Raw genomic sequence first — 13,670 nt, 5'->3', positions numbered from 1 at the left:
ATTAATGGTAAATTCTCAGAATGGAGAGGGGTAACTAGTGGTGTTCCCCAAGGGTCAGTCCTAGGACCAATCCTATTCAATTTATTCATAAATGATCTGGAGAAAGGGGTAAACAGTGAGGTGGCAAAGTTTGCAGATGATATTAAACTACTCAAGATAGTTAAGACCAAAGCAGATTGTGAAGAACTTCAAAAAGATCTCACAAAACTAAGTGATTGGGCAACAAAATGTCAAATGAAATTTAATGTGGATAAATGTAAAGTAATGCACATTGGAAAAAATAACCCCAACTATACATACAACATGATGGGGGCTAATTTAGCTACAACGAGTCAGGAAAAAGATCTTGGAGTTATCGTGGATAGTTCTCTAAAGATGTCCACGCAGTGTGCAGAGGCGGTCAAAAAAGCAAACAGGATGTTAGGAATCATTAAAAAGGGGATAGAGAATAAGACTGAGAATATATTATTGCCCTTATATAAATCCATGGTACGCCCACATCTCGAATACTGTGTACAGATGTGGTCTCCTCACCTCAAAAAAGATATTATAGCACTAGAAAAGGTTCAGAAAAGAGCAACTAAAATGATTAGGGGTTTAGAGAGGGTCCCATATGAGGAAAGATTAAAGAGGCTAGGACTCTTCAGTTTAGAAAAGAGAAGACTAAGGGGGGACATGATAGAGGTATATAAAATCATGAGTGATGTTGAGAAAGTGGATAAGGAAAAGTTATTTACTTATTCCCATAATACAAGAACTAGGGGTCACCAAATGAAATTAATAGGCAGCAGGTTTAAAACAAATAAAAGGAAGTTCTTCTTCACGCAGCGCACAGTCAACTTGTGGAACTCCTTACCTGAGGAGGTTGTGAAGGCTAGGACTATAACAATGTTTAAAAGGGGACTGGATAAATTCATGGTGGCTAAGTCCATAAATGGCTATTAGCCAGGATGGGTAAGAATGGTGTCCCTAGCCTCTGTTCGTCAGAGGATGGAGATGGATGGCAGGAGAGAGATCACTTGATCATTGCCTGTTAGGTTCACTCCCTCAGGGGCACCTGGCATTGGCCACTGTCGGTAGACAGATACTGGGCTAGATGGACCTTTGGTCTGACCCGGTACGGCCTTTCTTATGTTCTTATGTACCTGCTCATTTTTTTGCCATTTACATTTTCATTCTTTTTGCATGAAACTTGGGAAATAAGTTTTCTGGCATTCCTGCTTCCATACCAGTGCTCTTTCCTACCTACAATGTGCAGTAGCATATACAACACATGTAGATAGCACATTTGACAATTTCCTTTACTTTATGCTGAAAATCTGATGTATGTTATAGTGAACTGTGAACCATTTGAGCTTTTCTGAGGAGGATAAAAAGATTGCTAAAAGGAGCATTTTTATGTTCGGTGTGAGGCAGATGAACAATTTTTCTTTTGGAAATTCACTTTTAAATGGCTAAAATTCCATCCGAACAAATCCATAAAGGCCAGTGTCAGTTTCATTGTGTCAAATGTGCCTCATTTTTTCATGCATTTACTCCAGCCAGATATGAAGTTATCATGATTGCACATGTAAACATGCCTTTGAGGATCTGTGCTTATGTGCCAAAACTGCCTGAAAAATCTGGTCTTGAATGTGAAGCATGGCATAGATTATTTGCAAGGTTTGTTATTTAGAATTGTGCTTCAGATTTCACAGCTGTATGGGTGAACCTAAGTATGTATGTAGTTAGTTAGTAAACCCAAGTCACATAGTATTTATGTTTGTTTTTAATAAGCTTTTTTTCCTCCCCTTAGGGAACCATTTGTGTATCCATAATAATGCAAGCTCTAGTGTTCTCAGAGTATCTTTACTATCCAGGAAATGAAATACTCCAAGGAGATGAGATTATGTATTATTGCTGCTCTGTAAATGGCTTTTTGAAGCATTACCAAATCCCAGGGGAGGGGAAATAAAAGCTATTACAAATCCCAGAACCTGTGCTCATACCCCTGATGATGAGTCTAAAATAATTACTTGGCTTTGTAGTCACCTGCTAATTAACAGGCTATACATTTCACCTGGTTCTTCATGATTGATTCCTAGGATCATGCAGTTCCAACCATTTGCAGCCCTTGATCCAGGATTGCAACTCCTACTGTTGTCACAATTCTGAGTCCTTTTCTTCCCTCTGTGTATACAATTCACATTGACATGAATGGGAGTTGCATACACTGATGCAATGTCTATATGCCCTTAAGCACTCCCTTTAACTTAATTGGTTGAGGCCTATAGAATGAATTAATTTGTTGAAACTGGTTGATTAAAATGAGATATTCTGCAGATAGCAGAAGAGAAGTGTGATTGACAGTGAAGTTAATGACTATCACAGTCAAGCATTAATTAAGTTTAATCAGTCTTGCGAATCTTCATTGCTCACAAACTTGTCTTGAAAATAATACTATCAAATAATGGTCCGCTGATGGATATAAAATATCCTTAATCTATCAATTTACCATTGGAGCACAACTCAGGAGACCTAGAGTCTATTCTTGGCCCTGCCACTGGCCTGCTGGGTGAAAATGGGCAAGTCACTTCACCTCCTCATGCCTCAGTTGCCCAGTCTGTAAATTGGGGATACAACTACTGATCTTCTTTGTAAAGCACTTAGATACCTACTGATGAAAAGTACTATATAAGAACTGGGTATTCTTCTTATTATTATTACCACAATACTCTATACCTGACTGCAGTATAGCAATGTATTGATACCAAACAGCATCTATGTAGAGAGGAACCATACTGGTTGCTTTATAATAATTGACTTTCCCTTCTTGAAGTCAAGGATCTCTGAGCGTGCCATACATATTCTTCGTCAGTGTCCTCAGGAGCGAAGTGAGAAGGACATCAGCTACATATTAATCACCCTGCAGCCCGTGAAGGCCTTTGGAAATTACTCCACAATGATTCAGAAGAAGGTGGCAAAGGCTGGATGGTATTCAAGGTAATAAGGAGGATAAATCATATGGGGGGAGAGATTGAATTGGTAAAGTCATAGTCAGCTCTGCTATACAGGCAAAACAGGTCAGTGTTTCGGGCAGCAGATCAGAGGCAGCAATAGTATGAGTTACTGTATGGGCTGACATCTAACCAGTTTGTGTAGGACAATAAACACTATAGTGCTGATGTTGAATAAAGGCAAGAAAATTCTAAACTGGTTTTATTTTTATGATAACTTGTGGTCTTGTATAGGGTCTTTACTGAGACTAATGTTCCATTGACAAGCAGCATGATTTACACTACCACAAAGATACAGAAAAGGAGGAAAAACAGCTAAAGCATTTGAAATGTAAAATTTTAAGTAAGGCTTTAATTTTAACATTTTTGTCCCCTTTCGCTTTAGGTGGAGAGGGTTTTTAAAAGACCCTTCCCCATTTGATAGTCTTTTAGATGGTATCAAAGGTGGTAATAACTGTTCTTTTTGGGAGAAAAGAGACATTAGTTGAGAAGGGTTGGAGTGTTGTTATTGCTGTTATTGTTAAAGTCCAATCCGGTTTCCTAAGAAGACAAAGCAAGACACACACACAAAAGGGAAGAGAAAGGAACAACAAAAATAGGAAATGCAGCTTGTGTCTCTGGTGTTGACTTACACTTCTCACTGCTGAAACACAGCATGGTCTGATCTGCCACTCTGAGCCCTGATCTACACTGGGGGGGGGGGGGGGGAATCAATCTGAGTTATGCAAATTCAGCTACGTGAATAATGTAGCTGAAGTCGACATATTTAGATCGACTTACCATGGTGTCTTCACAGCGGTGAGTCGACTGCTGCCGCTCCCCCGTCGACTCTGCCTGCGCCTCTCACGGTGCTGGAGTACAGGAGTCGACAGGAGAGTGCTCGGGGGTTGATTTATCATGTCATCGGTTGCTGGCCACCCATCCGGCGGGTAGTGTAGGCATACCCTGAGACCTGGCAAACTTGTACCAGCATTAAGCTGTTTAGGGTGTTGCTTTTAGTTGCCTTTCTGGTCACAGGCTCACAACAATGTTGCAAAATATACAGTCTTGAATGGTTAAGCTAGGCTCTTGTTAGACAGAAGGGGAAAAAAAAGAGGGATAGGAAAGAGAAGAAATAAGGTAGGGAAGGAAAACACACAAGGAGTAGGGGGGCATTTTTTTTGTCTGACCCCCCAGGTAGTGCTTGGGATTCAGCCAGAGAGGTGGCAGTGTCAGATGGGTCCCTCTCTCTGGCCTGGTCTGGAAATCTCTCAGGATCAGGATGACGAAGGCCTGGGGTGTCAGAAGACAATGGGAATGGCAGCCATGATGGTAAAGCTTGCTCCAGTATCCATTTTTTCTCCCTGCAGTCTTTCTTTAAGGACTCCAAAAGGTAATGATGGGTGGAATAGCCACCAATTTTGTCCACCAATTAGGCGTAATTTCCAACACACCAATTTTGAGTCACTGATTTTTGTTCTCAGACTTTTCTTGTTTACCAAGCATGATCTTAACACAGTCCTTGCATTATATCACTAGGCCTTTTTGTTTGAACTAATTCAAAGTCTTTCTGTCTTGCCTTTGCACCTTCTCCATTCCACATTTGTTCTTATAGGTTACTGGGCCATTTTATGAACTTTTACTCTCTTTTCACTGTTGAGCTCACAGTTAGGGTAAATATGTAGGCCCAATTATTACAACAGCCCTGAATTTTTGGTATGTTCAAATCAGGATCCAAAACTGCATTCACTTTTCACACTTGAGCTTTGATCGGCAAGCATTTATACTATCCAGTGTGTTTGTGTGACAGTATAGATGAAAATCTGCCCTTTTGGGGGCAGGAATTTTGAAATAAAACTTATGTTACAACTCCCAACCATGCCTTACTTATATTAGCACTTTTCCTGCCATGGCTGCAGCTCCATCAGTGTTAGCAAAAGTGGGAATCCTAGTAATAATAATTATAGTATCTAGCTCTTGTATCCATAGATCCCAAAGGAGGTTATAATCAATTTAGTGATGGGAAACTGAGTCACAGAGAAGTGAAGTGACTTATCCAAGGTCACCTAGCAGGCCAGTAGCAGAGCTGGGAATAGAATCCAGGTCTTCTGAGTCACCAGCCAGTGCTCTTTCCAGTAGACCACAGTATGTAAAACAAAATGAGATGATGTGGGTCTGTGAGTTAGCAATGAACTTAAGACTTTGAAGATTCAAGATGTTCAGAACAGCTTGGAACTATAGCAACACTGTTAAACTCTTTATTGTTCAGGGAATCTGTCCTTTCTAGGTATGAATCCTGCCAAGTGATGATCCAACAGGGCTACACACCACACTCCTTCTATATCTGTCTCTCAGGATCTGGTAGGTAGTAGTTTCTTAAAAAAATAAGAAGTGGTATTTATTGCTGTGCCTCAGGGAGCCCAATTAAATTAAGGTTCAGTTTATTTATGTGAAGGGTGTACAGTGTTTCTTCTACTTAAGACTCTTTACAAGAGGCCTTTTGAATGTTTTACAGCATTTTAAAATGAACTTCAGTGGAGTTGGCAGATAGCGCAATAACCTTATGTAGGGGAAGCCTTGTTTTCTGACTTCAGACAGGAATTGCTGCACTGGTGGATAGAGACCTTTGATCAGCAGTGATACTAAGCTTCCTTGCCTCTTTCAAACATAGATAAGCCATCAGTATTTTGTTGTTAAAGAAAACCAAAAATCAAAGAGCTGCTGATATCAAGGGTAGCGAGTCTGGGAAATGTGCAAGTCATAGTGGATGGCTTTGCTGCAATGGGATTCCCTGACTGTGGTGGGGTGATAGATGGAACCCATATCTATATCCTGGCACCGGAGCACCAAGGCAGTGAGTACATAAACCGAAAGGGATACTTTTCAGTGGTGCTGCAAGCACTGGTGGATCACAAGGGATGTTTCACCAACATCAACATGGGATGGCTGGGAAAGGTACATGACGCTCGCATCTTCAGAAACTCTGGTCTGTTTCAAAAGCTGCAGCAAGGGACTTTCTTCCCAGACCAGAAAATAACCGTTGGGGATGTTGAAATGCCTATAGTTATCCTTGGGGACCCAGCCTACCCCTTAATGCCATGGCTCATGAAGCCATACACAAGCAGCCTGGACAGTAGTCAGGAGCTGTTCAACTATAGGCTGAGCAAGTGCAGAATGGTGGTAGAATGTGCATTTGGACGTTTAAAAGCGCGCTGGCGCAGTTTACTGACTCGGATAGACCTCAACAAAACCAATATTCCCATTGTTATTTGTGCTTGCTGTGCGCTCCACAATATCTGTGAGAGTAAGGGGGAGATGTTTATGGCGGTGTGGGAGGTTGAGGCAAATTGCCTGGCCGCTGATTACGCCCAGCCAGACACCAGGGCGGTTAGCAGAGTACAGGAGGGTGTGGTGCACATCAGAGAAGCTTTGAAAACCAGTTTCATGACTGGCCAGGCTACGGTGTGAAAGTTCTGTTTGTTTCTCCTTGATGAACGCGCCCCGCCCCTCCACCCCGCAGTTAACTCTACTTCCTTGTAAGCTAACCACCCTCCCCTCCCCTCTTCGATCACTGCTGCAGAGGCAATAAAGTCATTGTTGCTTCACATGCATGCATTCTTTATTAATTCATCACACAAATAGGGGGATAACTGCCAAGGTAGCCCGGGAGGGGTGGAGGAGGAGGGACGTACCGGGTGAGGTGGGGGAGGAGGGAAGAACAAAGCCACACTGCACTTTAAAACTTATTGAATGCCAGCTTTCTGTTGCTTGGGCAGTCCTCTGGGGTGGAGTGGTTGGGTGCCCAGAGGCCCCCCCACTGCGTTCTTGGGTGTCTGGGTGAGGAAGCTATGGAACTTGGGGAGGAGGGTGGTTGGTTACACAGGGGCTGTAGCGGCGGTCTGTGCTCCTGCGGCCTTTCCTGCAACTCAACCATACACTGGAGCATATGAGTTTGTTCCTCCAGTAGCCTCAGCATTGCCTCTTGCCTTCTGTCACCAAGCTGACGTCACCTATCATCTTCAGACCGCCACTTATTATCTTCAAGCCGCCACCTGTCCTCGCGTTCATATTGTGCTTTCCTGGACTCTGACATTGATAGATAAAGAACAGATGTTGTTTGAATGCCAGCAAACACCGGGACCATATGCTGTGTTATGCAATGATTCCAGACTACGTGCTACTGGCCTGGCGTGGTAAAGTGTCCTACCATGGAGGATGGAATAAGGCAGCCCTCCCCAGAAACCTTTTGCAAAGGCTTTGGGAGTACATCCAGGAGAACTTTATGGAGATGTCCCTGGAGGATTTCCGCTCCATTCCCAGACACGTTAACAGACTTTTCCAGTAGCTGTACTGGCCGCGAATGCCAGGGCAGATTAATCCTTAAACACGCTTGCTTTTAAACCATATATGACATTTACAACAGTATACTCACCAGAGGTCCCTTCTCCACCTCATGGGTCCAGGAGGCAGCCTTGGGTGGGTTTGGGGGGTACTGACTCCAGGTCCAGGGTGAGAAACAGTTTCTGGCTGTCGGGGAAACCGGTTTCTCCGCTTGCTTGCTATGAGCTATCTTCAACCTCCTCCTCCTCCCCAAAACCCACATTCCTGTTGTGTGCTACTCCATTGACGGAGTCAAAGCACAGGGTGGGGTAGTTGTAGGAACACCACCTAGAATGGCATGCAGCTCATCATAGAAGCGGCATGTCTGGGGCTCTGACCCACAGCAGTTGTTTGCCTCTCTGGTTTTTTGGTAGGCTTGCCTCAGCTCCTTAAGTTTCACGCAGCACTGCTGCGGGTCCCTGTTATAGCCTCTGTCCTTCATGCCCTTGGAGATTTTTTCAAATGTTTAGGCATTTCGTCTTTTGGAATGGAGTTCTGATAGCACGGATGTGTCTCCCCATACAGCGATCAGTTTCCGTACCTCCCATTCGGTCCATGCTGGGACTCTTTTGCAATTCTGGGACTCCATCATGGTCACCTTTGCTGATGAGATCTGCACTCACCTGCAGATCGCCACGCTGGCCAAACAGGAAATGAGATTCAAAAGTTCGCAGGCCTTTTCCTGTCTACCTGGCCAGTGCATCTGAGTTGAGAGCGCTGTCCAGAGCGGTCAAAATGGCGCACTCTGGGATAGCTCCCGGAGGCCAATACCGTCGAATTGCGACCACACTATCCCACAGTACCCCAAATTCGACCCGGCAAGGTCGATTTCAGCGCTAAGCCCCTCGTTGGGGGAGGAGTACAGAAATCGATTTTAAGAGCCCTTTAAGTCGAAAAAACGGCTTCGTTGTGTGGACAGGTGCAGGGTTAAATCAATGTAATGCTGCTAAATTTGACCTAAACTCGTAGTGTAGACCAGGGCAGAGAGAAGGATTTAAACTTAATCTTCAAATAGGTTCCTTTGTTTACATTTATTTTATTCTCTGTCTCTTGAAAACTTATGGCTCTGTTCCTTTGAATTCCAAACTGCAGCACAGTGAACCTGATCTTGTGAAGTGCTGAGCACCCTGGGGCTCTGTTTCTCACAAGATTTGGCCTCCTGGCAGGAAAGTTTTGCCACATTAGCTGGAATTAGGGATCCAGTAATTTGTCCTGCAGGTCTGTTCTCCTCTATTTACACATACGTTAACATTCACTAAACCTGACAGAAATTGTGCGTTTGAGTGCAGGTGCATGTGTTAATGGAAGGAGTAGAGCACTACTCATGTTTTAAACACATCTGTTTCCTCACACTGTAATGTGAGTAGTTATGCAGCATATCTTCTGCATCTAATCATAATTTGCTCACACCTAGTAGAAACAATGAAACAGACATGTACCTTGCATATTTGAGAGTATTTTTTGTTTATAAAAACTGTAGCTCCAAGAGGAATTTTGTATCCGATCAGTACACATCTCAGAGGATCTGAGTTTAGGCACCTGTCTCCTGGGCAACATGTTGTGCCATCTGAAACATGTTGCCACGCACTTTAGACTCTTCTCAGCTGCATATTTGGTAATGTTCAGGAAATGCCTGTGTTACGTAAATAATTCTCTAAGCTCTTAATACCAGTCTGCACAACAGGAAATATTCCAGACCTTTTGTACCCTTCAAAAGAGTCAGAGTCTGTGTGATCATGTAAAGTTTACAAGCAAGCAGTAATACTATGTCCCTATCATTGGTCATGTTTTGTAAACCTACCTTCCACTCCCTATTTTTGTTTTCTTGCAAAACACACATTTTGGATTCAAACTGCTTGAAAATATCCTGTTGAAGCTCACAACAAGCAGGATAATGATACATATATTTTTCATACTTAAAGAGCCTCACATCACATTCACAAGGGGTCTAGAAAAAATGCTTACTTGTTTGCACAATAAGCCCCTATTTGATTTACAAGTTAACAGCTAATTCCTGGTGATGTTTACCTTGTAGCGACAGTTATCAAGAGGAACAATGACAGTGGCCAAGTAAAGCCTGCCTGGTTCTTTAGCCGAGGGGATGCATTTGGGGTGAGTTACAAAAAAGTGCACTAGGTGTTGAAATAAATCAACAGCAAGATAGGTTTGAGTCACCCTGTTATTTTTGCAAGGTAGATAAATTGAGTTTCATGCAATTTACTGTTTGTGTCACACAGAAGAGACACAAATTGAAATCTCAAACACTTGTGGTAATTAAAAATTCCACACACTTCCCCTGAGAGCTGAGGTTTGTCCAAGTGTCCTTGGGTAACATTTCTACTTGCTAGCACTGTAGTGCTGCATTCTGTGCACCAGTTGGCTATTATTCTGCACTCCAGCTGTGTTTCAGTGGAGGAGAGATATCTGTCTTGTGGGATATAGAGTCCTGTATAAATAAGATGACTTTTTATAATGTGTGACTTTTTTTATTATCTGCTGATTTATTTTCAATACCACAAAACGTATTCTCTGTTGCCTAGTTAAATATAGACGTGGGGGAGAGAGAAGATTTGAACTTAAAGAATGATTAAACATTGAACTGATATTTTAAAATTATACGCTTTTCCTCTCCTCACTCCACCTTTTTAATTATTATTTTTCAGGATAGAGAGATTATAAATGGTGACTACTGGCAGACAACTGTTATTATTCAGGAACCAGCTGAGTTTCTCTGTATTGACCGAGAGGTAAATATTTCTTACATTTATGACAAATAAAAATGGTTAATAGTCAAACATATGTAAGTGCACTGGGCCAAATTCTGCCCGCAGTTACAGCCAGGCTACCCGTACAGAGTTGCAGCAGTGTTGTGTGGGCATAATCAAGGGTCAGAATTTGGCCGCCTTTGTTCAGAGACACTGCGGTATAAATATAATTTGATGGGCAGCAAAAAGTTCCACCACTGATGGCTGTTCTTACATATCATCCTTCAAAAATTTGTTCCATCTGCATTTGATGGATGATCAAGTTGCTACACCCCTACTATAAAACTGCCTGAGGTAAAAGTGAAGAATGCTCACCTTATGTTATATAATCAGATGCTTTACATTGATGTTGTGTGTGTCAGATTCACGGGATCACAAAGTTGATCATGTGAATGCAAACACAATGTGAGGTCAACAAACCATGTTTATGCAGCGATGACAGAACCAATTTGGATAAAGTAAGAATTTCCTAGGTTCTTGGTTCAGAATTTAGACCCATCCTTTTTTGGAGGATTGGAACAGTTTGAATGACATTGTTTTGCCATTCTTGTGCACTATTTCACTTCTGGGTTTTGGCTGGGGATGGAAGAGGCTCATGGCAAAGCCAAAACACCACCAGGGGAGTTGTTCTTAGGGTATTTCTAGCTTGACTGGAAACCAGAAGTGCTAGAAATTCCATGAGAGTCACCAGATTCTGATAGTTCAACAACTAGGAGATTCTCCCCTCCAAACCTTTGAAGATGTATAGCAGAACTACAGGTGGATACATCAACATGATGCAGAGACTGTAAAACACAGTGGGCCAAATTAATCTCTGGTGTAACTGCAATGACTTCAATGGAGTTACATCAAGGGTGACTCTGAACCAAGCACTTGCTACTTATCCACATCTGAAAATGGAGCATGAGGTAGATTAAAATAAAGTTATCTTGACTGTACATCCAATTAACTGGTCACATATGTACTTGGTTGTTTGTGTGTGTGCTGTTCTTGAGTGCAGTGGCGGTGACTGTGTGCACGTATTGGGTATGCATATACACAAGTATTTTTTTTCCTAAAAATGTAGGCCTTGATATCCATAAGCAAGCATGTAACAGGAGGCTTGAAGGGCTAGTCAGCCTAGTGCTGTACTGGGAAACAGCTATAGATAATGCTGCCCATTGGATCAGTCACTGTAATGTAAATCAGAGCAGGATAGAAGGATAGTCTTGTAGTTATTGTGGTTAAGGTACTAGAGTGAGAATCAGGACATTTGGTTCTCTTCCTAGGTTTGCCACAGACTCACTCTGATGTCTTGGACAAGTCACATAAACTTGGAGATTTTCAAAGGAGCCTAAGGGAATGAAGCACCCAAATCCCAACAAACTCCAGTAGGAATTGGGTGCCAATCCCAGCCTTAATCTGTGTGCTTCAGTTTCAGGATAACAACACTTCCTTACTTTGCAGGGAGGCTATGAGGATAAGTCATTAATATTTGTGAGATGCTCAGATACTGCCAGGACAAGTGCCATAGAAAATCCTACACATAAAATAAGCAGCGAATGATAATGTCACGTATAATACAGCCAAGGTACCAGGTCATATTTCCTCAGGAGCTACAGAAATGTGTGCTTCTCAAAGGAGGGATGGGTGAGGGGAGGAAAAGCCCATAAAGGAAGAGGGGGAGCCTTCTGCAAAGGAAATGTTGGTTAAACTGTCTTCCTTCTGGAGCCCTAGTTCTGTTTCTTGTAACATTGCTGTCTACCATTCTCATCCTTTAAGTGCTTAGGGAACCACTTTAAGATAAGAGAAGAAAGAGTTTGATTATGAATAGGCGAATGGGAGGGTTTTCTGTTTTTAAAATATTTTTAACTGGTTCTTTTCTTAAAGGATTTCATCAAGATTTTTCTGTCTGGTGGGAAAAAAGTGTTTGGAGATCCTGAGCAGATGCGGTTTCTGAGGTAGGATGGAAGAACCTCAGACTTTTCAGTTACCACATCTGTGAATCAGCTGTGTTGTTAACTGGGGGAGGGTTCATCACCAGAAAAGTACTGTAGTCCTTTTGACTGTTTTTCTCCTCTTTCACATAAGCAAGTCAGTTAACTACTCTGTGTGTCTCAGTTTCTCCATGTGCAGATAGGCACAATAACTCCTCTCAGGATTGTTGTGAATCTTGCTGATTTGCCACGTTGGAGATCTTCATGTTGAAGGCATTATTAGAAGTACTATTATCTTTAGTAATAATGAATCATTTACTGTCCACTAAATGTCCTGTCTCTTTTGTTACAATGGCAAACTAACTTTCTGGCATAGTTTGAGAGTTTTTAATTTAACAATATACTGGTCTTGCTGATCCCTCCATACAGGAGTACAGTGAACTTTTAACATTACAGATGCCATTTGACTTCAATAGATGGTATGGGCCTCACAATTTCTTTCTCTGATTTGCTTAGAAGTCTGCACTATTTTAAAGGTTGGCCCATCAATCTGCTGGAAGACAATCCTGGAAAATGCATTATCTGTCACTACAGGTAAGAAAAGTTTATTCAGTGTAGAAAACCAGCATTATCCAGTGGAATTAACATTATTATAAAACATTTAGATTGTGCTGTAAGTTTCCATTGTGCTTTACAAGTGAGTACTCTGGCAGTGGGGTTATTCATAGTAGTAAGCATTATGCCCAGTGGCACATGTTTTCAGGACTGGGACCACCGAAGACATATTCCTAGACCCTAGCAACTTAGTTTGGGGCCCTGATCCTATAGTTGGATATGCTTTGGCCGATCCCTTTGCACCTGCAGAACTGAGATCTGCATGATGCAGGGTCAGCTGAGACAGATGTGGTTGCAGAATTGGTATCTAAATAAGGATGAACATAGAGTGCTCACTAAAAATCTCTGGCAAAACTAGAATTTATTGTAATGTTAGTATTTGTCTCTCCACAGGTGACTAAGGCTCTCACATTTCCCAGGGTGCAATCTGGACTGTTGAACAGTTCTGTCCCCTCAGTTATCCAACCTGGGGTGCCTTTTACACTGTCGTTGTGAGAGTAAGCACTCCTGCTCTGCTCTCACACAGCTTCTAGCATGTAAATGACTCCCAGCCATACTGTATGAGTGCTATGGCCAGCCACTCTAGTATTACACTGCAGAGCAACACCAGCAAATTCCCAGTCCCAGACTTTCCCCCAGAAATGTGCGTCTTGTATTATCCAGCCTTCTCCTGGACAACACAGGCTTATATAAAGTCTGTCATTTTAATAGAAAATGATATGCACAAATCCTGTTATCTCAAATGGAGTTTCCCAAACACTTCAATCCAAGCACACTGGTCTTGATAAAACAGTGAAACAGGTTTATTAACAACAAACAGATTGGTTTTTAAGTGATCACAAGTAATAACATAAGACCATAAGAACGGCCATACTGGGTCAGACCAAATGTCCATCAAGCCCAGTATCCTGTCCTCTGACAGTGGTCAATGGTAGATGCCCCAAAGGGAATGAACAGACAGATTGTCATCAAGTGGCCCGTGCCCTGTCACCCAATCCCAGCTTCTGGCAAACAGAGGG

At 42.3% G+C, this 13,670-nt stretch overlaps 1 protein-coding gene across 6 annotated transcripts in view; it reads left to right on the top strand.

Moving 5' to 3' along the window:
• The window catches only part of LOC123374459 (cyclic nucleotide-binding domain-containing protein 2-like), a 30,947-nt gene that overhangs the window by 6,424 nt on the left and 10,853 nt on the right, over positions 1-13,670 (top strand). For 5 of the 6 annotated variants that reach the window (XM_045024475.1, XM_045024477.1, XM_045024473.1 and 2 more), the window contains 6 exons: positions 2,819-2,982; positions 5,245-5,336; positions 9,391-9,467; positions 10,019-10,102; positions 11,990-12,060; positions 12,553-12,630. In XM_045024475.1, coding sequence (XP_044880410.1) covers positions 2,819-2,982; positions 5,245-5,336; positions 9,391-9,467; positions 10,019-10,102; positions 11,990-12,060; positions 12,553-12,630 — 566 coding nt within the window. The remainder of the gene's footprint in view (positions 1-2,818; positions 2,983-5,244; positions 5,337-9,390; positions 9,468-10,018; positions 10,103-11,989; positions 12,061-12,552; positions 12,631-13,670) is intronic. The other variant, XM_045024474.1, reaches the window with a different exon arrangement.

The sequence above is a fragment of the Mauremys mutica genome, chromosome 7, assembly GCF_020497125.1.
Source record: "Mauremys mutica isolate MM-2020 ecotype Southern chromosome 7, ASM2049712v1, whole genome shotgun sequence".
In the NCBI taxonomy this organism is placed as follows: Eukaryota; Metazoa; Chordata; order Testudines; family Geoemydidae; genus Mauremys; species Mauremys mutica.
Note: the sequence above shows the minus strand (reverse complement) of the source record. Positions and strands in the feature narration are given on the sequence as shown.